Raw genomic sequence first — 27,918 nt, forward strand, 5'->3', positions numbered from 1 at the left:
ATGCATACACTCAATATTGTAATTAATTAATCTATCATAATTAATTTTTCATATTATAAAAGATTCAGTAATTAATAAAAATAGTTACATATTTTTAGCCCCTAACCTGTGCTTTATTGCAGGAGTCATAATGATGTGAATGACTCCAGAGTCAAATAAAAAAACCTGTGTCTAAAATCTTGGGGTAATGTTAATAGCTAAAAGTAGGCACTTCTTCAAAGCTTTAAATAATTATATTTGAAAACAAAAAGCAGCACAATGCTTAGAAAAAAAATAGCACTTTATAAAATATTCTTTTTGGTCTAGAAATTTCAATATAGAAGCAAGTTACTAAAGAATCAATTGATAGAGCTTTCTAACACAGAGGAACTTGTGTACATGTATGTGTGTACACATGTATAATTTTTAAAAAATAAAAGTGAATTCTGAGGCTGTAAGCAACAAAACCAAGACAGAGGATACAAGAAAAAAAGAATTTGGGTTTTATGTTCATGTAGCTGAACCAGTATTTCTTCTTTTTTTCATTGTTGTCTCCCTCACCTCCAGGACCATTTTAGAGCTTTTTAGACCTAATAGCTACCCCCTACCCCCACTCCATTACATTTTAGTACCAGAGATATACTGTATATGTGTTTATATTGTCAGGTAGGATTGGGTTTTGGGGGCACAAACCATTATAATATCTAAGATTTTTTCCCTCCCCCCCAAACCAATTTTAACCTCCTTGGGGATGATGTCAGCTCCCACCCTCATTGTTGAAATGTGTGAGCTGAACCAGCACAGAACTTGAAAAAATATTTATTACATTCCTGCTTTGATACCTCATGGGCCAGATACGTGGGAGAGTTTCCAAACTTCTGAGAAAAATCTTAGGATCAGCACAAATGTTGAGATAGCTTTCTTGAAATCCTTGAAATATTTTTAACTCTGGGAAAATTTTATTGAGTTTGGAAAGTTGTGTTTTCTGTCTTTTAACCCAGTACAGGAGAGGTCTATCTCCTGTTGCTCCTATTCCCAAATTAATCTTCTGAAGATTTGCAGACTGGTAATCAGAATTAGGATAATGTAAGTTTCATCATTCCTGGAAAAACATTAAAAAATTTCTTTTCACTGTGGATTATTTGGAAAATAGAGATAAATAAAAAGAAGAAAAGCAACATTACACATAATCTGACCTTGCAGGGCGATGGCAGGGAAACACACCATAAACATACTGGTTAGTTTCTTCCTGATCTTCCAGTTTTTGAAGTCTGTGAATGCATGTGTACACATGCACATATAGAGTTTTTTTCAAAAATGAAATATTCACATATGTTAATGTGTTAGTATTATTACTATTACTTATACATTAGTGTATTACTCATATATGCATATTTCATAACATGCCTCTTCAGGTTTTTATTATAAACATTTCCCTGTGGTTTAAAGTATTTTCCTGTGTCACTATTTCTAATGACTGTGTCACATTGATACTGTATATATTCAAGCAGTCTTATATTTTTTGACAGGTAGGATATTTCAAACTTCTTGTCACAATAAAAACGCTTCAATGAATGCCATTGTAGCTGATCTTTGTACATACCATTAATTACTCCTTGGGAAAGATTTCTTGAAGTGTTAATTGCTGGATCAGCATTTTGCATACTTTTACTGACTGGATAAATATTGCCAAATTTCAATCCAAAAAGCTTATATGAGTCAATATTTCCAAGTTTAAAATTGGTTTTTATTCTTGTTTTGTACAAGCAACCTCTCACGTGTCTAAGTTTGAAGGTATTAATATACTAGTTGTTTTAGAATCCTATCCTGTCAGCTTTATTTCCTGTTATAAACATTTGGATCTGTTATCTCTAATGATGTTGGCACTCAGCGATTATCAGGTAATTTCATTTTCAACTTTCAGCTTATTTAATTTGGGACACTTGAGATTCCCGGAAAGAATGGCAGCTTTCTTCGCAGCTCACATGAAGGGAGAAGAGGAAGTTCTTACAGGAGATGGCACTGGTCAGCGTGAGCAGAGAGCAGAGACAGCTGGAGTGTTCCAGCGGGAACAGTGCGTTCTGACAGCACCTCATCCCTCCCTGGAGCTGCCAGCCCCTCAGGGCCTCGTCTTCCTTTCTCCATGCGGAGCAGTGCTCCTCCCAGGCTCCGGGCGTGTGGGGTTCCGGGAAGGGAGGCGTAGGGGTGGGAGGTGGCGTGTGGCCGCGGGGGTGAGGGTGGGCGGGGTGAGTTCGCAACGTCTGCCTGCTTCTGAAGGAGGGACTTCTTATTCGTCCTGGGTTGATGTTTCCTCCTTCACTTGACACTGTCTACACACAGTTTCTGTTCCTGTGAGAATTTACCTTCTTATTTTTAAGTGGCTATTTATTATTTTCAAAACTATCTTCTTATCATTTCTAGAATTCGGCAGGGGAGAGGGAGACGGCTAAATGTCTGCAGTTTTACCGTCTTGAAGCTGGACGTCCTGGTATCAGTTTGCTAACGTATTTGCAGCAAACAAAAACGCCTTTGTCCTTGTCTGGTAGAGCTTAGATGAAGCAAAGGAATGGAAAATGTGGAAGACAACATATTGGCTGATCCTAACTAAACCTTCCTGTTGAGAGAAAAGTAGTAACTATGACCTGCCTGCTTCAGACCGTGGGCTGCGTGTGGGTGTCGCACCTTATTTTTAGTTTCCCAAGTGCTGTGCACACTCCTCATTTGACCTGTACAGGTCAGCGGGATGGATCTTACTCTGTTTATACGCGAAGAACAGGCCCAGATATTAGCATGACTTGTACGGAGGGGTTGTGTGGACGAAGTGGATTTGACACCCGTCCCCAGCCTTTAAGCCCGGTTCTCTTATTCTCTCCTCTGTTCTGCTGTTAAGTGTAGATGAAGCCACATGAAACGCCTAAAAGAAACGAGTGGGTGAAATAGCGGTGACTTAAATGAAGGTGAAGAAAAACATTCAAGAATGTTGAATATCCCTTGAAACAGTGATATTTAATATAAATAAGGAAGAACAAAGATAAATGGAGAGAAATGAGGGGTGTTAGGCTTTTGAGAAGCTTTATTTAAAACCACACTGGGGATCATTTGGAAACCAAGGCAGAAGCTCCAAAAACTGACATTCTTTCTGCAGTTCTCATCATGAATCTGGCCACTCAAATTTTAATTTCCTGTCAGAATAAAAAAAAAAAAAATAGAAGACCAAAGATCTCATAATTGGTTTTTCAAACCATAAACAGCTTTCAAAAAATCTTTGAATATCTTTTTTTCTAGTTTCATGCTCTGCATTCTTGTCTGGTCTGAATAAATTTTAAAATGGAATTTTGCAGTTTGAATTGTAGACTATCCCAGGGTAGAAGTTGGGAACTTTGATTACTTTGTTATTGGAAAAGTGCCTTTTTCTGCGTTTTCTCTGTAGCCAGGTCTGTGAGGTTTAGAAGTATGGGTGACAGAGCCTGTCTGGGGATATGGTCCCCCCGTCCAGTGGAGAGGTACTAATTATATAATTTGCTTTCAAAACTTGAAAAGAAGACTGTTTTTAAAGAGTGAATGACTAAGGTTTGGAAGTCTTAGCTAGACTGAGAGAAGGAGGAAATAGATTTTTACGTTTTGCAAAGGAGGATTCACAGCAAAGCATGTCAGAAGGTTAGTTGGAGCAATTAAGAGACATTAGAGAGAACTGTCTATCTGCTGAATGTGGGCAAGAGAATTCTATGACATGTTGAAATTGGTGTGCCTATTTTTGTTTGGTTCTTTGACTGCAAATAAATGGAGTTTAATTTTAGTTTCATAGCAAAGAGTAAGGAGGATCTCATGGGGATTCTAGCAGCAAATACGGTAAGGCTGGGCAGAGCTCAAGAGCAAGTGTGTGGTTCTCAGCTCAGGGAGCTTCTGGGATCCTGATCAGGGTGAGCGGGTAGGTGAGCACACTTACTGTGCTGTTGTATAATGCAGCCATTTCCCAGATGCTTGCTCTGTTGTGCTCTGTCTCTGTTCCCCTCTAACTTTATCATTCACGTAGCCCACGTGGACTCTCCAGCTTCTAAAGCAACAGCGATTGCCATAATCATTGTTCTGTTCCAGCTTCAAGAGCTGAATGGCAAATTTCCATGTTTCCTGGTTCAGAGTCCCCAGAGAGTATATGATTAGGTCAGTCTCTTGGATCCCAGATGATTGCATCAGGGCTATAATTAGCTTTCTTTGGCTCAAGAATCAAGCCCCTGTTCAAGTGTCCAAGCGGTAGAATCATGCCATGTGAAAAATCTGTAGACGGCAGGGTCGCTGGATGGGTGGTTGCTAGAAAGTGTTGGGACATCAGCAGAGCAGGAAAAGTTTGGCGCTCCTACTGTGTTTAATGGACCTCAAATTCAAACAAGGCAATTTGATTTCCAAGTCTATCTTCCTAAACCCATAGCTCTTATATTATATACAAAGCCTTGTACTAAGAACGGGGCATATAATGGTCAGGAAACGAAACAAGGTCTCTGCTCTCTCAGAGCTGCACTGTAGGGGGAAAAACATATTAATCAAATAAGTAACGTTTTGAATATATAATTACAGACTGAAATCAGGGCACTAAAAGAAAGGCCACTGGTCTATGAGAGAACAGGAGCCTGAGTGGACAGGTAGGTTGAGGAAGGCTTCTTGGACGAAGGGTCATAAGCTGAGGTCTGAAGAATGAGTAGGAATCAATTAGGTGAAGGGGAGAGACACAGTCCAGACAGTGAATAGCTGGTGAGGCTTGGGAGGGAACATGGGCGTTCAAAGAACTGGAAGGAATTTAGGGGAGGGTGGGCATGGCCAAGGGATGTAGGACATGCTAAGGAGTTTGATCCTTATTTGAAGAGCCGTGACATCTAAAGGGAGTTAGGTGGGGGTGACATAATCAGATTTCTATTTGGAAAAGATGATGTTTCTGAAGTGTGGAGGGCACACAGGAAGGAGCAAAAAAGGCACGTGGGGTGGACTTCTGGTAGACTTTCACTGAAGCTAAGTAAGGAATGGTAGTGACTTGGTCTAAGGTGGTGGCAGTTGGGGTAGAAGAACTTGAACAGATTCAGGGGCGTTTAAGAGGTAAATAAAGACATGGTGATGGGCTGGTGAGCTTTCTATGGGCTGAGGTAGAAAACACTGGAAAAAGACCAACTTTAGGAGGGCAGGTCATGAGTTCAACCTTGGATACAGTGAGTTTAATGTATATTTAAGACATCCAAGTGAAGATTTTGAGGAGGCAGTTGGCTATAGGATGTGTAACCAGAGTCACGGGCATAGAGATTTCATTCACGTCATGGATATGGTTCATATTGAGGGAGAAAAAAAATAAAGTGAAAAGAGAACGTCTAGGCCCTGGGGAGAACGGTTTCATGGTTGGGCGAGGAATGGACCAGCCAGCAGAGGAAACACAGGCTTGTGTTGACTAGAGGAGAATTTCCAGCAACCCCTGAGGACACGCTGGAAGTTGGTGAATATGAATTTATTGTGCTTCTTGCTGACCCTGAGGTGTGACTCTGCAGGCAGCACTTACTTGCTTGAGTGCAGAGACAGGGAAAGCTGCTGGCAGAGACGACGCAGGGTTAGGTTTTGCTAGACACAGGGAATGAAAAGGCAGAGCGCCTGAGTGGTACATACTCACGTGTGCAACGTAACTTACCATACTTTTTTTTAGTATAGGTAAGGATTTTTAAATTTCAGATAATTCTGAGAAACACATACTGTGTATAAATATTTGCCCCTATTTCAAATATTTATTTTGGATGCATTCCTATCAGTAGAATTGACAGAGTAGAAATAATTTTCAAGCTTTTTTGTAACATTGCAAATTTTCCCTTTTGGGGGCGGGGGCAGATGGCTCTAATCTTGTTTGCATGAGGCAGTGGGCATTCTACTTCTTATCGTTTGCATTTTTGACAGACAAATGAATTACCCAAATTCTTAGTTTTTGTTACTGTCTTTCAGTTGCTGCATTTTGAGTAATTTTCTTTGGTTAAGATACACAGCTCATGCATGTGAGAGAATGTCTTTCCATTGCCTTTGCACATTAATGAAAACTTGTCTGGTTATCAGATCCCTGGGTCTTAAATGTTTCCCCTCTCAAACTGCTAAATAAAGGATTCCATTTTATCCTGAATCTTAATGGTTTGGACAAATCTGAGACCAAAGTGTTCTAAGAAGAGGGACATGCAAAGGCCCCCAAGGTGAAAAATACTTGGAAAGAAAGTATTGCCAGAGGGGAGAGAGAAATGGGGGAGGGAGGGGGAAAAGGAGAGAGAGAGAGAGAGAGAGAGAGAGAGAGAGAGAATGCTGGGAAATGAGAGCAGAGAGATAGCACATGGTCCAATCCTGAGTCCTGTGAGCCAGCCTGAGAACTGTGCATTTGTGAGTGAGATGAGAACCACTGGGTGGTTTTGAGCAAGGTGGTGCTCTGATCCGTGGTGTTTAAATCGAGAGGCCTGAGGAGGTTACTGGGGGTAACCAGCAAGTCCCATCAGCCTTAAGGCCTTGGATCTTGAAGGCAGGGAGGAGCCTGAGCCTGAGGGCCTTCAGCTGCTCCTCCCTGGCCAGGATGAGGAAGGCAGGGTGTGTGTGTGTGCGCTCGCACGCAAGTATGTGTTTACAACCTGGGAATTCACTTAGCTCCTTCCTCCAGACTTCTCTTGGCCTCTTCTCTTCAGCTCCCTCTAAGTGTCTTCTCTTGGGTCAAGTATCCAGCGGATCCTGAAGGATTCACTCTCGCCTGTTTTGTCTCCCACTCCTGCACGGCGTGTGAGAGAAGGGGCCCCACACAGACTTCCAGGCTTTCTTGTGTTCAAATGATACCATCAGCCTCTTCACGCTACAATTCTGATTCGATATCAAATTTGTCATACATTTTCTTGGATTTCCCATTGGTCACAAATCTTATTCATATCTTTTTAAAAAAAATATTAATTATATATGTTTCGGTGCTATAGTCCCCACACTTAAAATCATAGCCTCCTTGCAAGTCAACCATTAGCATCTTTATAAACTCCAGTCCTTGCTAAAGGGTGACGCTGTGAGCTTCGAGATTGTCTGAAGAGACCAACTTGCCGTCACCTGCTCAGCTCTATTTTTGAGTTTGTGTGAAGTCTTGGCCTCCCTCCTCCTTGTTTACGTCAACTCATTTCCTCCTAAACCAGCCCCCTCCTGAGCTCCCTCTTCGCTTGACACTGCCGTGCAGCGCCGGCGGCTTGCTGGTCTTGCTCGGTGTTCCTGAGGCATGGGACTCCGTGGGGACACTTGTGCCCACTGACCGAGCCTGGGGAGGAAGGCCTTTGCCAGTCTCGAGCGCCCGGGGAGCTGAGTGTGCCTGCGCTTTCTGAGAAGACGTTCATTCATTTGTCGGTCATTCACTGGGCCTCAGCTAGGGGCTGAGTTTGGAGTGAGCACTGTGATGCTCACTTAGGAGTCAGCTCTTAAAGAGACCCAGACGCGACAGATGAAGAAGGCTTTTCACCAGTGATCGCTTCATGCTCTTTGCAGGAGCCGCGGTTAATTCCTGCATGAGGCCCAAGGGGGAGTCACGGAAACGTTTCTCGAGGCCGGCGAGGCTTTCAGGGGCGGTATTTTCGTTTTGAGGAGGTGATCCAGGAGTGGGCTGAGTAGGAGGCACAGCAGGAGTGACACTGTAAGAAAAGCCGCAGGCCCCTTGTGAGGCCCCTGAGTGCTGCGGGGTGGCCGGCGTGGAAGGGCGAAGGCGGAACTTACCACGATGTATGGTTGGAAACACAGGCTGGGGAGAGCCAAGTGTAGGGCCCTATACTCTGACTTTTGAATTTATCCCGTGGACAAAAGGGAGCCTTGAGAAGCTTGAAGCATTGTATTATGACCAGCTTCTTATTTTAAAAGACCTCTTTGGCAGCAAAAGTTTGCACTGAGATCAATATGAGAATTATTGCAATAATTCATATAAGATGAGGGCTTCCGTCAAGCCAGAGGGTTTAGCGGCTGGGGTGGGGAGTAGGGGAGGAGGTGGGTGGGGTGGGGGATGGAAGGAGAAGATAAATCCCAGAAGGTTTCAGAAGGTAGAACTGACAGGACATGGCAGGAGCTTTGGCGTGGGTAACGAGGGAAATTGGGGGGAAACAAGAGTTTGACTTTTGCATGCTAGACCTGATGGTGACTGTGCGACTCCTGGCTGGGATGTCCAGTGGACAGCCAGATATTTGAGAACGTTACTCAGGACGTTGTTTTGTAAAGGTGGTCAATACAAACAACTTGGGCTCAAAGTTCCTTAACTCCTCAATTTTAACAAGCTTTTCAGGTCTTCACTTCAGCAAACCACCATCACAGCCGTGTCTAGATCTAACACCATCTTCACCTTCTGTAAATACGAAGAACTGAAGTCCAGGATGGCAGCTTGTCCCCTGGTTCGTCCGGGGTTCCAGCTCTCTTACAGCTTTCCTTTTAGGTCACTGAGACTTCGTGTCCCTCTGCGTCTCCTTTTACTCTTAGTCCATTGAAGCTTTGTACTATTTCTTTTTTTTTTTTTTTTTTTTAATCTGGTCTAAACCATAAAGGGCCCAGTCTGGTTCATTTAAGTTTTAGTACATACTTGCTTTCTGACACATCCATTCTGCAGATTCTTAATGCTGGATCTGGACTGCTGGGTGCTAAAGGAAAGACACAATATGGACCTAGAACCACCACAAACGTGTGGGTTCCAGTGCACCCCTGTATGATATTTTTGCTTGCCCTAGGCAGGTTCCTTTTCCAAAACCTACAGCATATTCCAGACTTTTACCTTCTTATTCATGCCTCCTTTCACACTGACACCTTGCTTCACAACTCAGTTAGAAGATGGTCTTACTCTCTGTTTCAAAGACAAAATTGAAGGGGTCATGTTGGACTCCTTCAGCCATCCAGTTCCACACGTTCAAACGTATTCATGCCTTCACCTTTTCTTCTGGCCACAGAGGAGAGATGTTAATACTCGAAGATCGTCCTGTGTTCTTCACCTGGTCATTAGTCTTTCCAATAGTCCTTCTTTCTCCTCCATGTGAATCTCTCTGTGTTGGCTCTTGCCTTCTACATGGTCAAGTCTTCATCTTAAAAAGAAAAAATCCCTCATGTGAGCCTTCATTTCCCTCCAGCTGCAAATCCCCTTTCCAGAAAAGACGGTCAGTGAATGTTTATGGTCTTGTTCCTCTAAATGAGGGTTTCCCCAACTTCAACACTATTTTGGGCCTGGTAATTCTTCGTTGCAGGGGCTGTCCTGTGCCTTCTAGAATGTTTAACAACATCCCTGGTATTTACTAGTTAGATGTCAGTAATACTGGCCGCTTCCCCAGTTGTGATAATGAAAAATATCTGTAGACCCCTGTCGGGGAGGGGAGAGCGAAATTGTTCCAGTTGTGACTAAACTCACAGCAGTGGCTGTTTGAGTAGATTCTGAAAAGCTGTAACAACATTAGCAGAAGAGATTATACAGCTGGAGTGATGACATTAGTAAAGACTGTTGTTCTGTTAAGAAGCTAGGCCGACAGGAAACCCAGTAGTGCACATAGAAGATACTTAAAAATGTTGCTCTGGGGAATACTCAGAATGTACACTGAGAGAGTGTGAGACCTCAGGTCACTGAAACTTCACCTGCTGCGAAACACGTGCTAGTGGATTTCATTATTAATCAATTTCTTTTCATTAGGACAATTTCTTTCTGATATACTATGTGTAGTAAGTTAGCAAGCTGGGTTTTACCGTGTTTGATGGAAGAATATTGACAGGATTTGGAGGAAGAGAAACATGGCTCTCCTAGAAAAATGTACGCTCTTTGAACCACAGGTGGCTTTGAAATGAAGTTCTTATATGTTAACAATATTTGCATATATCAAGATATTTAAGTTTGTATCAGTTTTTTAAAAAAAAGGACTATGAGTTTAGGCATAAATTATAGAATGTTATTCTTAGGGATAGGAAGGTAAAAATGACGATTCTGTTAAGTACAAGACGTGCTCTTTTCATTTCTGCACACCCAGCACTGACTTGGGGCTCCCATTGGATTCAATGGATAACATAGGAAACTGAATATATTACGCGTAGTAAGGTAGCACCTGAAGAAAGTCAGAATATCTGTTGTGAAACCAGGAGACCAAGTGATTCCAACGTGGCCTTAGAACTCCGTTATCTTATTTTAAAATCTTACAGACCTAATGACACGATGCCCTGGAAAGATGTTTTAATTTGTTGAGTGCTTGCTGTGCTTCAAACCCTGGGCTGAAGTCAAGGAGCTCCTCTAGGCTTTTGTAAATGTGAGGTGCAGGGGTGTAGTGGCGCTGTTTCATCTTGGCTCACAAAAGCCGATTTCTACATCTCTTCCAAACTCTGTGCTCAGTGACTGGAATCAGCCCTGTTAGGAGTATTTACACCATAGAATCAAAATATGCCACACGTCAGGGCTTTTTTTTTTAAATTTTTTTTTTTTTTATTTCCGGAGAACTGTTTTACCAGCTCACCACTGAAGACAGGTCTTATTTTCCCCGTTTCGCAGCTGAAACAAAGTAACTCAGAAAAGGAACTCCCTAAATGAGTTTAACTTTGAAAACCACATGAGTTCTTGGGAGTCAAGGCGTAATATTAGCATAAGAGAATTTCTTATTTTTTCACCCTAGTGGTGGAATCCAGCTGAGCTTGGGCTATCTTCGTGGAGGATTCAATATCCTTGTGAATTGCACATTTTCCTTTTTTATTTTCATTGTGTACAGCAGGTAAATCAACTGTACTTCAGTATAATGAGAACACTGTTTATGTTCTTCTGTTTCCCTTACCTTCCTCCCTGATCTTGAATGAAGGGATCATAAGACAGTATTTGAGACCAAGATTTTGGTGTATATTAGAGTGTTATTTTTCATCACACTCGGTTTCCTAACAAACATATCACGTGCAAGCTGTTCCCAGCCTTGATTAACTAACTCCTGCTCTATCAGTAGCCAGTTCTGTGATCCTGAACCAGTTTTCTCAGCTGGCTAGTATGGGGGATGCCAACAGTGACCTCTAAGTTCCTTGCCGTCACGCCAACACGAATTGTGCTTCTCATAACTAGAGTATGTCCTGCTGTCAAAATAGTAGTGTGGGATATAAGCCATAAGTAAAGTGATTCTAGTCAAAGTTTGTTGAAGATGTAGCCTCGGAAGTGAAGTTTATTTTGTCGTGTAACTGAGTTTTTATTTCCTTTTGAAAGTTTCAAAATCTGAAGCTGAGAGAGTTCTACTGTGAGGGAAACCCACTGTTCCTGAAGAAGCCGGTTCATGCTGTCAAGCAGGAGGACATCTGGAGTTTACAGGTGAAGCCTGATTACATCTTTCACACAAGTCTTCCAGCGGAAGCCGTGAATACATTTTAAAGAGTTTTCTTCTTAAACATTCCTGCCAGGCCAGCAAATGAGTACTACAACCCTCGTCCGTTGGCAGTGTGACTCCTACTCATGTGCTTTTTGACTTGCTTGCAGAAGCCAGTGTAATCCTCTCTGATTTCCAGAGTCACCAAATTCAGACGTTTAAACATTTTGTTGGATGGAGAGAAAAGAGGAATCTGTTTTCGCTTTAGCCTTCCAAGTGTTTGTCAGTATTATCTGTGGATGTATTTGATGTGTTCCTACGGGGATCTTTTGCTTTTTCCGTCTCCTTTTCTCTCGTCCCCATTCCTAGTGGATGAATGAATATGACCCAGAAATCATGTTTTATTTAGTCAAGCAAGTTGGTGATGTTAAAAGGAGGACTAGGGGCGCATATTAGAGGACTCTCTGTGTGTGTCCTTCAGTGACAGATGAATTACAGACTGCAGATCTTTCCACCTCTGAGCATGAGTCTCCATTGTGAACCTGGACTTCTCAGGTCTTTTTAGGTCCATAGCCGAATATACAGAATTGTCTTAAAACTTCCAAGAATTGCATAGAATTCAAGTTTCCTGGTCAGAGGAAATAACCAATCTTGTCCAATATTTTAGTTTTTTAAAAAATACAGCATTTCCCCCTTATTACATAAGTAATGTATGTCTAATACAGAAAACTAGAAAATACAGATGAGCAAGGAAGAAAATAAATATTATTTATAGCATCATACTGATTAAAAGTTTATTACAAAAGTAATACAAGCTTATTTAGAGAAATTAGAAAAGAAGGCAATAGAAATTGATAAACATGCTCAGAAACCCAGCATGCAGAGATACAACCGCTGTTCGCTCTGACATTTATTCTGCTGGAACTTTCCATGCACCCATGAGTTTTTTATATTGAAGATGAGTTCAAACTTCATATATTACTTAGAGACTTGTTTTTCTTTAACTTAAAACATTGTGGTTATCTTTCCAGTGAGTAATAAGTAAGTCTATGGCATCTTTTTTGGTGAATTCATAATACTCTGGTATGTAATTACAGCATAATATTTTTATTGAAGTATAGTCGATGTACAATGTTGTGTTAATTTCTGGAGTACAGAATACTGATTCAGTTATATATATATATATATATATTTTTTTTTCTTTTCATATTCTTTTTCACTATAGGCTATATTCAACAAGGTGTTGAATGTAGTTCCCTGTACTCTACAGTAGGACCTTATTGTTTATCTATTGTTTATCTATTTTATATATAGTAGTCAGTATCTGCAAATCCCGAACTCCCAATTTGTCCCTCCCCACTCCCTTTCCGCCTGGTAACCATAAGTTTGTTTTCTGTGTCTTAGTCTGTCTCTGTTTTGTAAATACGTTCGTTTGTGTCCTTTTTTTAGATTCCACATATAAGTGATATCATGTGGTATTTTTATTTTTCTTTCTGGCTTATTTTACTTAGAATGATGATCTCCAGGTCCACCTATATTGCAGCAAATAGCATTATCTTATTCTTTTTTATGGCTAAGTAGTATTCCATTGCATATATACCACATTTTCTTTATCTAGTCGTATGCTGATGGACATTTAGGTGGTTTCCAAGTCTTGGCTATTGTAAATAGTGCTGCTGTGAACATTGGGGTGCAGGTGTCTTTTCAAAATAGAGTTCCTCCAGGTATATGCCCAGGAGTGGAATTGTTGGATCATAGGGTAAGTCTATTTTCAGTTTTTTAAGGAATCTCCATACTGTTTTCAATAATGCCTCCACCAAATTACATTCCCACTAACAGTGTAGGGGACAGTTCCCTTTTCTTCTCAGCCTCTCCAGCATTTATCATCTGTGGACTTTCGAATGATGGCCATTCTGACTAGCGTGAGGTGATATCTCATTGTACTTCTGATTTGCATTTCTCTGATAATTAGTGATATTGAGCATTTTTTCATGTGATTACACCATAATATTTTAAGCTATTTTCCTACTGTTGACTGTTTAGATTATTAATAATTTTCTAATTTTTTGGCCTTTACAAACAGGGCTACAATGACTGTCTTTTTCTGTATTATCTCTCTGTGTTATCCCTATGAGTCAAATTGCTGAGCTAAAAAACTGATCTTTTTATGCTTATTTATTTATTTTTAAGGGAGGTACTGGGGGATTGAACCCAGGACCTTGTGCATGCACTCTACCACTTAGCCATACCCTCCCTGTTGAACTTTCATCTTTTAAAGTTTGATTAGCTCTTTCCAATTGTCTTCCAGAGAACCAATCTATATTTCTACAAACAGTATTCATTCCCATTGTTGTGTGAAAAAATATCTTATTTGAAATTTGATTGTAAATATTTTTTAAAAATTGAACTATTTAATTTGTTTAATTCCTTAAAACCAATTTTTTCTCCTTGAGTCAAGCATTTCAGAATAATAATAATAATAATAATAATAATAATAATAATAATAATAATAATAATAATAAATAATAATAATAATAATAACAGCAGCAGCAACAGCAGTAATAATAATAGACAGCTAACACTTGTTAAGCTTATCATGGGCAAGTCATTGTTCTAAGCACTTAACAGGAATGAACTAATTTAGTCCTCCCTTAAAAGATAGGTACCATTATTGTTCCCACTTAATAGATAAACTGAGACTCAGAGAGGTTAAATAATTTGTCAAGTTCACAGAGCTGGTCTGTTTCAGGATACTGATGCCATTCTAGTCATATGCGCCCTAGACTCCATGCTGCAAAATTGCCTCAAAAAGGGGCTGTCAGAAAGTGCAGGGAAAGGGAACGGGGTCATCTTTGGTTGGAAGGGGTTCTGGCTTGTGAAGGGGGCTGGATGAGCAGTTAACCCAGTGTGGCAGGGGTCCTGCAGGGAGACCATGAGAGTAAGAATGTTACCCAGTGTCTGGGACCCAGGTGCAGGCTGAGAGAACAGTGTTTCTTTCTTCTTATTTTCAAAACTGTAGGGACCTAAGAGCACAAGAATTTTGGATTTTGTTCTGTGTATTTAGTAGAAGTAATGATTTTTACTTACAATATGTAAAAGGTTTGGATATTTTCGAAAGTATCTCCAAGAATTTTTCTTAGCAAGGTGCCAGATTTATTATACATTTTATATTTAAAGTAAAAGTCATTTTTACTGGATATTTGGTTAACATTCCTGCTTAAAATACTTGGGCTGGCAGAGACCTACAGGGATTTGTTTCAGGCCATGCCTTGGTTAAGATTTTTAAAAACTTTTCCTTACCTCAGAGGTTTATGAACTAAAATTTATAGCTATATTATAGCAAAATATTAGCCAGAATATACTGCATCAGCAGGTGCTAGACTGCAAGTTTTACCTGTGTTATCTAATTTAATTCTCTGAGCTCCATGTGATAATATTGGAAAAAAATCCCTATTTTACATATGACAGATCCAAGATCAGAGAAGTTAAGGACTTGTTTAGACACTAACAGGTCAGACAACCAGGATTTGCACCCACTTGCCCATCTGACTCGGACTCTGTCTTTGCTCTTGCTGTTGTGTTTTAGCGCCTGTCATGTGGTGACAGTCGATCACACAACAGTTCCAAAGTTCATCATTTCTTCTAAGGATTCATGTTTGTTTTTACATTTTATAATTTTTGTATTTATATACATATAATTTGTATACCTATAATTTATAATTCAAATGAAATCATTATATGTAAGGGAAAAAAAGACACATGAAACTAATTTCAATCTGTGATGGTTTAACCATAGGAATAACTTCTGACCTACATATAGTCAGCTAACAAATATTCTAACAGAAAAGCATGTGAACTATTCAAAAAGAACAATTTATTTGTCCATAAAAAATTTCTTGACTTTCAAATAACACTGGAATTAGGCCATCATTAAGTTGTATATTCTCAAAAACTGTATTGCATGTCTCTTTAAGAGATTTCTTCAAAGGTACTATTGGTCATGCCAGAAGTATCTTATATTCTATATACTTGTATTTCCAAGTAATAACTTTATATTTCAATGGTGTCTGTTATTCTTCCAAAGCAACACAGTGGCAGCAAGTAGAAGAAAGTTACAAATAATGGGTAATGTAAGAGTTGTCAAGAGACATACCAAGTGCAACAAACATTTTGGTTCCAGGAATCATAAGTGGGAAAAGTGAACTGTCTGAGTTGTGACCTATTTATTGGCCCCGTGTATTTCAGCAAATCCTTCTACTTTCTGCTATTTTGGGGAGTGAATTGTTGTCTGTTAGTTTTCTGTGGCTTTATAATGAGACTAGCCATTGAATTCTGGTAGCTAAAACTTACCTAGAAAATCAGTATTTCATTAAGAATCACAAGCTTTGCTCTAAGTAGTTAGAGAAGGGGTGATAATAGACATCTAATTTAAGAGTTCTGCAGTATTAGGGGGAAAGGGTAAATCTTAACAGAAAGGATGACCTCATTATGTAGCCATCCCAGAGGATAATGTGATGCATCTGGAAGGTTATGCTGTTGGGGGTGATCAGATACTTAAGAACCCATGCTCAGGGCTGTTTCTGTATAAAGTCAGCTTTTCCAGATGTTTAAGTGGAAGGGATAGAGTAATAAGGAACAGGGAGACACAGATTTATAGGATCTTGTAGTTATTTTTACAGATTTTAATTGAAGTAGGTGAGTGAAAGATTATGTATGTATATATGTACGTGGGTAAATATTCCCAAAGATCCCAATTGGAGCCTGATGTGGACAATCTTAATACCACTGGGAAATCTTTCACTTTGGCCAGGAAAAAAAAAAAGCCTCACAGTCTATTAAAATTCATACAGTGGTTTTGTAACATTTACACAGGGCTTCCATGCTACTGGCACAAACAATGGGAGGCATTTAGTGGAATAAATCAAATGTTTATTTTGTTTCCTTGGTCAGTGAAGACAGGACTATGTATTATATAATTATTATTATTATTTTTTTGCTTTAAGGTGATGATGTTGATGGTCATGGTGAAAGTTAACTGATATCTCCGCACCGCCCCTTTTATTATCTATAAGGTGAAAGTGAAGTTTCTGGACATATTTGTGTGGATAGGTTAATACATACTGAATTCAGAGATTTGGTGTATAGAAATCAGTACTCTTCACTAATATGGTTCAATTCAGGTACTCAGTGCAGGACATAACTTAGCTCAGTGCTCCTTAAACTTTAACAAACACACAGAATACCCTGGGGACCTTGTTAAATTTGCAGATTCTGGTGCAGTAAGTGAGAAGTGCAAGGAAGTCTAACTTTCTAATAAGCTTCGAGACGAGGCAGGTTCTCCTGGTCCATGATCTGCAGTTTAATTAGTAAGGATTTAGACCTTAGTAAATGTAACAGACTCAGTTTTTGAGTCCAGTCTGAATATCTGTATAGTCCTGCCTGTTGTAATTAAGCGACAAAAACTTGAATCTAAACTTTATCTAACAGTGTAAACTTATTGTAACTTGGATTCGTGTATGTCAGAGACAGGGAAGTATTACAATGGAAGTTCACTTGCTTTTCATATAACATTGAAAACCAAAGTTATTTAATTCATTATTATATACCGTGAAAACTTAATTTAACAAAACTGTGAGGAATACGCCAAAAATTATAAATTAGTGAAATGGAATCAAGGTGATATAAAGTAGTTATTTTGAAAATAATCTGAGGAACCATGTTCTTTTTTAATCTAGGAAATAACGTCAAGATTTATAATGAATCAGCTAGCAGAAAAGAATCATTTCCTAACGCGAGCCATAGAATGGTACCCGCAAGTCAGGAGCATGATCTCTCAGGGAAGGAAATGTGCAATATGTGGAAGGTCCTTTTTAACCATATGGCTGGAATGCGTTGAATTTTTTCCTCCATCAAAGGTAAATGGTGCTTTTTGTGTGAATATGAGCATAAGACCTCTTCTTATTCTTTGTCCTCATCTAAGTTGACTAATACTATGTTTGTAACTAAGAATTGACTTCTGTGATAATATAACTGTCCCCCTGCCCAGCTTTATTGAGATATAATTGACGCATAACATGGTGTAAGTTTAAGGTGTACAATGTGTTGATTTGATATATTTATAAATGTGAAGTGATTTACCACCGTAGTATCAGCTGCTGTCTTCATCCTATCATAGTTATGATTTCTTTTTTGTGATGAGAACACTTAAGATCTACTTTCTTAGCAACATTCAAATATGTGATACAGTATTATTAGCTATAATCACCATGCTGTATAGGAGATCCCCAAACTTGTTAATCTTAAAACTGGGAATTTTTGTCCTTTGACCAATATCTCCCATTTCCCCCACCCCCCACCCCTGGTAACCACTACTTTACTGTTTCTCTAAGTTTGTCTTTTTAGATTCTACATATAAATGATAATGTGCAATATTTTTCCTTCTCTGTCTGATTTATTTCACTTAGCATAATTCCCTCAATGTCCATCCAAGTTGTCATGAATGGCAGAATTTCCTTATTTTCTTTGGCTGAATAATATTCCATTGTGTGTGTGATATATAATATATATGTATATAGTATTTCCTTTATCCATTCATCTGTTAACAGACACTCAAGTTGTTTCTTTATCTTGGCTATTGTGAGTAATGCTGCAGTGAACAAGAGAATGCAGGTATCTCTACGAGATTCAGATTTCAGTTTCTTTCTATATACTAAGAAGTGGGATTGCTGGATCATATGGTAGTTGTATTTTTAATTTTTTAGGGACCCGCATACTGTTTTCCATAGTAGCTGTACCAGTTTGCATGCCCACCCATAGCGCTCTGCGGGTCCTTTTCTCCATTCTCGCCAACACTTGTTACCCCTTGTCTTTTTGATAACAGCCATTCTAGCTGGTGTGAAGTGATACCTCATTGTGGGTTTCTTTTCTTTTCTCTTTTTTGGGAAATAAACACAGATACTAACATATAATCTTCAGACTCCATTCAAGTTTTGCCAGTTGTCTCCCAAATGCTCTTTATAGGAAAAGAATCTGCTCTTTTCTGTATTCAGTTGTATTATTCCAAAACAAATTCCTCCATCTTTCTTTGATTTTCATGACCATTTTAAAGACTTTGGGTTGGTCTGATCTTTCCTTTTGTTTAGAGGCAGGTTATTCATCTTGGGCAGAAGTATCACAGAGGTAAGGCTGTCTTCGTACTGAATCCTATCAGATGTTACATAGTTGTGATTTGTTCCATCACTGATGATGCTTACTTTGATCAGTGGATTAAGGCGATGTCTGTTAGGCTTCTTCACTGTAAATTTACTGTTTATCCCTCAGTAATAAGTATTTTGTGTAGTTGATATTTGAGACTGTCTCAATCTTTATCAAATTTTGAATTTATTCATTTCTATCAGTATAGGCAGATGCATTCTTATTTTATTTGATAAGCTTCAACCTATTAATATCATTCTTCATTTTGTTTCTCAGATTATCCCAGATTTGGCTGATAGGAGCACCTTCAAGCTGGCTCCCATGTCTTTTTTTTTTGTGTGTGTGTGTGTATATATATTATTGAAGTATAGTCAGTTTACAAGGTTGTGTCAATTTCTGGTGTACAGCACAATGCTTCAGTCATACATGAACATACATATATTTGTTTTTGTATTTGTCATTGTGGTTTTGAATTACATTTCCCTGATGGTTAGTGATGTTCCACACCTTTTTGTGTACCTGTTTTCCATTTGTATGTCTTCTTTGGAAAAGTGTCTATTTAGTTCCTTCGCCTATTTTTAATCAGGTTGTTAGATCTGTTGCCGTTGAGTTGTGTGAGTTCTCTTTATATTTTCGATATTAACTTCTTCTCATATATATAATTTGCAAATATTTTCTCTCATCACTTAGGTTGCTTTTCATTTTTGTTGAGTTTCTTTTGCTGTGCAGGAGCTTTGTAGTTTGACTTAATCCCACTTACTTATGTTTACTTCTTTTGCTGTCATATCCAGGAAATCACTGCTGAGACCAATGTCATGTTTTCTTCTAGGAGTTTTACAGTTTCCGTCCTTTAATCCATGTCAAGTTCATTTTTGTGAGTGGTGTAAGATAGGGATCCAGTTCATTCCTCTGCGTGTGGTTGTTCAGTTTTCCCAACACCATTTACTGAAGGGACTATCCTTCCTTCATTGTGTGTTCTTGGATCCCTAGTCAAATACGAGTTGACCATAAATGCAGGGGTTTATTTCTGAGCTCCCGGTTTTGTTCCATGGGTCTATGTGTCTATTTTTATGCCAGTACTGTACTGTTTTGATTACTATAGCTTTGCAGTATAGTTTGAAATCAGGAAGTGTAATGTGTCCAGCCTTGTTCTTCTTTCTCAGGATTGCTTTGGCTATTTGGGGTCCTTTGTGGCTCTATGTAGATTTTAGGATTGTATTTTCTATTTATGTGAAAAGTATTCATTGGACTTTTGATAGCGATTGCACTGAATCTATAGATAGCTTTTGATAACATGAATGTTTCAATGTTATTAATTCTTCTGATCCATGAACATGGGATATCTTTCCATTTGTTTGTATCTTCTTCAGTTTCCTTTGTCAAAGTTTTGTACTTTTCTGTGTACAGATCTTTAACCTCCTTGGTTAGATTTATTCCAAGAACTTTGTTGTTTTTGACATCATTGTGAGTGGGATTGTTTTCTTTATTTTTCATATACTTTCTGTTAGTATATGGAAATGCAGCTGTTTTTTGTATGTTGCTTTTGTATCCTGCAACTACTGAATTTGTTGATTAGTTCTAGCAGTTTTTCGGAGGAGTCTTTAGGTTTTTCTATATGTAAGATCATATCGTCTGCAAAGACAGTTTTACTGCTTTCTTTTCTATTTGGAAGCCTTTTATCCGATTTTTAGCCTGACTGTTCTAGTTAGGATTTCCAGTACTGTGTTGAATAGGAGTGGGTGGAATGGGCAACTCTTATCAGAGAGAGCTGAGCACAGTGCTTGGTACATATTTCATTCCTCAGAATGACTGATGAATACAAGAACTGGATTTTAATACTTACTCCTGTGTTTTATTAGGTTAGTGATGTGTTACATCAAATGTATTATAGAGAAGAATCTGGCAGAGCTGCTGCCAATAAGGGCTAATGTCGAGATGAAATAATGGTTGAGGAGAAATTTAAAAGTCAAAACCAGCTGGACATTAAACACCAAGAGAAAAGAGAGATCATCAGTGGAAAAATGAAAATAGAATTGTATGCAATTCTCAAGATGAGAATAAATCTGTAATCTTGATCGCTTATGTAACGTATCTGTGAATTGTTCACATTACCATCTGGAATGGACTGTTATATTCAGGAGACACTAATGAGTGTAACACATGTCATATGACTTGGCAGCAGTTTCCAAAACACTCTACTTTTCATTGGCTGTGACATGAACACCTTGGACAAGTTGCCATGTTCATTTTTTCCCAATGAACATCTTTCTTGGGAAAGAAAGACAGATTCCCTCTCAAAATCATCTGATGAGCTGCTAGTCTCATTTCAGGTAGAGAAATTGCAACCTAATAATCGTAACCAAAGAGAAAACTTATATGGTACTAAGTGTGTGTCTGACATTGTGCTAAGCCTCTCACCTGGAATACTTAATGTCAGAATAACCCCATGACACTGATGAGAAAACCAGGTTCATGGAAGTAATTTGGCCAAGTTCACAAAGCTTCTAAGCAGAGGCTCTGGGGAGGGAACTTCTTAATCAGACATGCTAGACTATCTTTTCTATGCTTTCAACTCAGTTGTTCCTCCTTTGCTTCAACTAAATGTAAGGCATTCATGTTAATGAGCTTTATTCTATCATCATTTATTTATCCACTTAAACTATTAATTTTTCCTACTATGTCAGGTCCTTTAAGGGCTGGGGATACAGAGCTCTGACCCTCCAGAGACTCACACACTCCTGGGAGAAGTGGTATAGTAAGGTGATTGGAATCTGACAAATTGGACTGGACGACCAGCCTTACCACTTAATGCTTGTGTCATCTTAACTTCCCCTTTGAAGCAAAGCTTTCATTTGAAAATTGGGATAAAAATAGTACCATCTCACAGGGCTTAGATGAGTGATACAGGAGGTAATGCACAGTGCTTCGTGCAGCAGGTACTTAATAAAGGTAGCACACAGCAGATCCTCAACAAGGTAGATTAAAAAAAATCACAGCTATCAGACAGGAGAGAATGATTACATTCTTGTGGTAGGTATTATGATGGAGGTGTGCACAGTGTGCTGTGAGAAGAAGGAATCTCAATTAAATGAGGGCGTTCTCTGGTCTGTCCCTGGGGCCTAGCACAGTGACTGTGCTTTGCACTTGAAGAATACATAATACACATTAAAATTATTTTAATAGGCATTGCTTGTAGATGTGCTTTGAATGATAGGGAGACATCAGAATAGATAAAGAACCAGTAGACAGGTGTTTTAGGAGAGTGGGCTGCCTGTTCAAAGGTAACATTGTTCAAATAAATTGCACGGTGAGTACCGGGAACTCACTGAATGTGAGGTATGGGAGTTGAGGTTAGAGAGAGGTGTGCCGTCAAGATGACTCTTGTGTGTAAAGTTCTAACTTAATTTCAAAAGCTACTGCATTAGCTTGTCACAACTGTCATAATAAAGTACCGCAGACTGAGTTGCGTAAACAATAGAAATTTATGTTCTCACAGTTCTGGAAGCTAACAAGTCCGAGACCAAGGTGTCAGAGGCTTGTTTCTTCTGTGACCTCTCTCCTTGGATTGTAGATGGCTGTCTTTTCCCCGTGTCTTCACACTGTCTTTTTTTCTATACAAATTTGTGTCCCAGGCTGGTTCAACATACGCAAATCAATCAATGTAATACATCACATCAACAAGAGAAAGGACAAAAACCACATGATCATCTCAATAGATGCAGAAAAAGCATTTGATAAAATTCAACACCCATTTATGATAAAAACTCTCACCAAAGTGGGTATAGAGGGAACATATCTCAACATAATAAAAGCTATATATGACAAACCTACAGCCAGCATGGCACTCAACGGTGAAAAACTCAAAAGCTTCCCACTAAAATCTGGGACAAGACAAGGATGCCCACTATCACCACTCCTATTCAACATAGTCCTGGAAGTCCTAGCCACAGCAGTCAGGCAAGAGAAAGAAATAAAAGGGATCCAAATTGGAAAAGAAGAGGTAAAAGTGTCATTATATGCTGATGACATGTTACTATATATAGAAAACCCTAAAAGGTCCACACAAAAGCTACTAGAGCTCATTGAAGAATTCAGCAAGGTAGCAGGTTACAAAATTAACGTTCAAAAATCAGTTGCATTTCTTTACACTAACGATAAATCAACAGAAGAAGAAAGTAAAGAAACAATCCCCTTTAAAATAGCACCCAAAGTAATAAAATATCTGGGAATAAATCTAACCAAGGAGGTGAAAGAATTATACACAGAAAACTATAAACCACTGATGAAGGAAATTAAAGAAGACTTTAAAAAATGGAAAGATATTCCATGCTCTTGGATTGGAAGAATCAATATTGTTAAAATGGTCACACTGCCCAAGGCAATCTACAGATTTAATGCAATCCCTATCCAATTACCTAGGACATATTTCACAGAACTAGAACAAATCATAATAAAATTTATATGGAACCATCAAAGACCTAGAATTGCCAAAGCATTACTGAAGAGAAAGAAAGAGGCTGGAGGAATAACTCTCCCAGACTTCAGGCAATACTATAGAGCTACAGTCATCAAGACAGCATGGTATTGGTACCAAAACAGACATATAGACCAATGGAACAGAATAGAGAGCCCAGAAATGAACCCACAAACTTTTGGTCAACTCATCTTCGACAAAGGAGGCAAGAATATACATTGGAATAAAGACAGTATCTTCAGCAAATGGTGTTGGGAAAACTGGACAGCAGCATGTAAAACAATGAAGCTAGAACACTCCCTTACACCATATACAAAAATCAACTCAAAATGGATTAAAGACTTAAACATAAGACAAGATACAATAAACCTCCTAGAGGAAAACATAGGCAAAACATTATCTGACATACATTTCAAAAATTTTCTCCTAAAAGAAATAAAAGCAAGAATAAACAAATGGGACCTCATGAAACTTACAAGCTTCTGCACAGCAAAGGAAACCAGAAGTAAAACCAGAAGAAAACCTACAGAATGGGAGAAAATTTTTGCAAGTGAAACCGACAAAGGCTTGATCTCCAGAATATATAAGCAGCTCATACGACTCAATAAGAAAAAAATAAACAACCCAATCCAAAAATGGGCAGAAGACCTAAACAAGCAATTCTCCAAGGAAGACATACAAATGATCAAAAAGCACATGAAAAAATGCTCAATATCACTAATTATCAGAGAAATGCAAATCAAAACCACAATGAGGTATCACCTCACACCAGTCAGAATGGCTGTCATTCAAAAATCCACAAATGACAAATGCTGGAGAGGCTGTGGAGAAAGGGGAACCCTCCTATACTGCTGGTGGGAATGCAGTTTGGTGCAGCCACTATGGAAAACAGTGTGGAGATTCCTCAAAAGACTAGGAATAGACTTACCATATGACCCAGGAATCCCACTCCTGGGCTTGTATCCAGAAGGAAATCTACTTCAGGATGACACCTGCACCCCAATGTTCGTAGCAGCACTATTTACAATAGCCAAAACATGGAAACAGCCTAAATGTCCATCAACAGGTGACTGGATAAAGAAGAGGTGGTATATTTATACAATGGAATACTACTCAGCCATAAAAACTGACAACATAATGCCATTTGCAGCAACATGGATGCTCCTGGAGAATGTCATTCTAAGTGAAGTAAGCCAGAAAGAGAAAGAAAAATACCATATGAGATCACTCATATGTTGAATCTAAAAAACAAAAACAAAAACAAACAAACAAAGAAAAACAAAGTGTAAATACAGGACAGAAATAGACTCACAGACAGAGAATACAGACTTGTGGTTACCAGGGGGGTGGAGGGTGGGAAGGGATAGACTGGGATTTCAAAATTGTAGAATAGATAAACAAGATTACATTGTATAGCACAGGGAAATATACACAAAATGTTATGATAACTCACAGAGAAAAAAATGTGACAATGAGTGTGTATATGTCCATGAACGACTGAAAAATTGTGCTGAACACTGGAATTTGACACAACATTGTAAAATGATTATAAATCAATAAAAAATGTTAAAAAAAAATTTGTGTCCCAATTTCCTCTTCTTGTAAGTACACTAGTCATATTGAATTAGGGCCCATTCTAATGACATCATTTTAATTTAATTACCATGTAAAAGACTACCTCCAAGTTACAGTCACATTTCGAAGCACTGCGGGTTAGGACTTCAACATACGAATGTTGGGTGCATACGGTTCAGCCCATGACAGCTACTTGCAGTTGCTGAAGTCGTGGAGTAGCAAGATGAGATTTTTTTTTTTTTTGAGAAAGAAAAGTTGGAGCTGGTGATATGGATTTAAAGATCCTTTTTGTAAGTGTGACACGTGAAGCCATGGGGATGAAGAGTGCCAGGAGAAACTTACACAGTGAAGTGAGGAGGTCAGAAGGATAGAACCCTTGAGGACAGCAGTGTTTAAGAGGTGGGCAAAAGCTGGAGTCAGCAAAAGAGAATGAGAAAATGCAGTCAGTGGGGGAGGGGCAAAGCCAGGTGGAGTGGCTGCAGATTTTCATGCTATAAAACACAGATGTGCAAGAAATAGAATTTTCTCACTTTTTCTTCTGCTGAACACAAAGGTCCCTCTCCTAGTATGTTAGTTGTGAGGATTTCAACATACGAATTTTGTGGGGGACGCAAACATTCAGCCTACAGCAGGAGGGTTGAGGGAGACTTTCCTGAGGAGGTAACATTGGAGTAACAAGAGTCTCTGATCCTCGTATTAACTTTATGACTTAGTTTTATTGTCTCCATTCACAGGTGAGGCAACTAAGTAAGTTAGGTAGCTTGTTCATAAGTTTCAAATCTATGAAATCACAGAATCAGGGCTTTAGTTTATGGCTCCTGATACCACCTTCAGGTCACATTTTGCTGTGCTATAGCATGCACATTTTTATTTTGACCATAAGAGAAAGTGTAAATATATTTAATGATTGATGGTTTTACAATTATTCACAGTAGTTGCCTTCTTATATTTAAAAGGCTACTATGTGGAAGAGAGGTGGGGCTTTTCCTCTCTTGACGTGTGGAGTGGAACACAGAACCACTGGTATTCAGACCAGATATGTGGAATTTTTCTTCAAGATTTCACATACTCAGAACACACACGTGTGTGTTCATGTGTGCACAGCTTAACACCAGTTACCACTGGAGAAACAATAAGGACTGAAGAAAGAATAGGAGAAGAAAGATATTTGGTATCGATATAATTTTATTTTAAAAATTAAAAGGGAAGTAAGAATACATTTTTATCAAGTAAATATGTCTGAGTGCATTACAATAACTGCAACAGGGTGACAAAGATTATAGCATGAGTTAAAACATAATGGTTAAAGGAGGTGAAAGACTTTTACATGGAGAACTATAAAACTTTGATTAGGGAAATTAAAGAAGACTTAAAAAAATGGAAGGATATCCCATGCTCTTGGATTGGAAGAATCAATATTGTTAAAATGGCCACACTGCCCAAGGCAATCTACAGATTTAATGCAATCCCTATCAAATTACCCAGGACATATTTCACAGAACTAGAACAAATCATACTAAAATTTATATGGAATCACAAAAGACCTAGAATTGTCAAAGCATTACTGAAGAAAAAGAATGAGGCTGGAGGAATAACCCTTCCAGACTTCAGACAATACTACAGAGCTACAGTAATCAAAACAGCATAATGTTGGTACAAAAACAGACATATAGACCAATGGAACAGAATAGAGAGCCCAGAAATGAACCCACAAACTTTTGGTCAATTAATCTTCGACAAAGGAGGCAAGTGGAATAAAGACAGTCTCTTCAGCAAGTTGTGTTAGGAAAACTGAACAGGCTACATGTAAAGCAATGAAGCTAGAACACTCCTTTACACCATACACAAAAATAAACTCAAAATGGTTTAAAGACTTAGACATAAGACAAGACACAATAAACCTCCTAGAAGAAAATATAAGCAAAACATTGTCTGACATACATCTCAAAAATGCTCTCCCAGGGCAGTCTACCCAAGAAATAGAAATTAAAGCAAGAATAAATAAATGGGACCTAATTAAACTTATAAGCTTCTGCACAGCAAAGGAAACCATAAACAAAACAAAATGACAACCAAGGAATGGGAGAAAATATTTACAAAAGATAAAACTGACAAGGGCTTGATTTCCAGAATATATAAACTGCTCATATGACTTAATAAGGAAAAAACAAATAACCCAATCCAAATATGGGCAGAAGACCTAAACAAGCAATTCTCCAATGAAGACATACGAATGACCAACAGGCACATGAAAAAATGCTCAGTATCACTAATTATGAGAGAAATGCAAATCAAAACTACAATGAGGTATCACCGCACACCAGTCAGAATGGCCATCATTCAAAAGTCCACAAATGACAAATGCTGGAGAGGCTGTGGAGAAAGGGAAACCCTCCTACACTGTTGGAGGGAGTGTAGTTTGGTGCAGCCATTGTGGAAAACAGTATGGAGATTCCTCAAAAGACTAAAAATAGATTTATGATACGACCCAGGAATCCCACTCCTGGGCATATATCCAGAGGGAATCCTAATTCAAAAAGACACCTGCACCCCAATGTTCATAGCAGCACTATTTACAATAGGCAAGACATGGAAACAGCCTAAATGTCCATTGACAGATGACTGGATAAAGAAGTTGTGCTATATTTATACAATGGAACACTACTCAGCCATAAAAATGATAATATAATGCCATTTGCAGCAACATGGATGTCCCTGGAGAATATCATTCTAAGTGAAGTAAGCCAGAAAGAGAAAGAAAAATACCATATGATATCACTCATATGTGGAATTTGAAAAAAAAAAGACAAATGAACTTACATATAAAACAGAAACAGATTCACAGACAGAATACAGACTTGTTACCAGGGGGAGGGGTTGGGAAAGGATAAACTAGGAGTTCAAGATCTGGAGATACTGACAGGTATACATAAAATAGATAAACAAGTTCATACTGTATAACACAGGGAAATATATTCAATATCTTGTAGTAGCTCATGGTGAAAAAGAGTAAGAAAATGAATATATGTATATTCATGTATGACTGAAGAATTGTGCTGTACACCAGAAATTGACACAACATTGTAAACTGACTATACCTCAATAAAAAAATAAACTAAAGACATAACGGTTAAAAAAAATAAATGAGAGACCTGGGTGTGAATTTTGTTAGTGGCAGAAAATGTTCAGATATTGAAGAAAGACATGACCCATCACATTGAAAAAGTACACTGAGTGCCAAGTAGAAGAAATAAGAATGAATCCATACCTAGACACATTTTGGTAAAAATATATACTACTGAAGAGAAGCTATTTAGAATTAAAGATAAGATTTTAAGAAAATAGATCACCTATAAAGAAATGACAGTGGACTGAAAGCAGATGCCAGAAAAA

General features: G+C 38.6%; 1 protein-coding gene across 2 annotated transcripts in view; it reads left to right on the plus strand.

Moving 5' to 3' along the window:
• The window catches only part of LRRC69 (leucine rich repeat containing 69), a 73,464-nt gene that overhangs the window by 36,882 nt on the left and 8,664 nt on the right, over positions 1–27,918 (plus strand). For both annotated transcript variants that reach the window (XM_010968402.2, XM_045505452.2), the window contains 2 exons: positions 11,186–11,287; positions 17,018–17,197. In XM_010968402.2, coding sequence (XP_010966704.2) covers positions 11,186–11,287; positions 17,018–17,197 — 282 coding nt within the window. The remainder of the gene's footprint in view (positions 1–11,185; positions 11,288–17,017; positions 17,198–27,918) is intronic.

The sequence above is a fragment of the Camelus bactrianus genome, chromosome 25 (genome assembly GCF_048773025.1).
Source record: "Camelus bactrianus isolate YW-2024 breed Bactrian camel chromosome 25, ASM4877302v1, whole genome shotgun sequence".
NCBI classification, from domain to species: Eukaryota; Metazoa; Chordata; class Mammalia; order Artiodactyla; family Camelidae; genus Camelus; species Camelus bactrianus.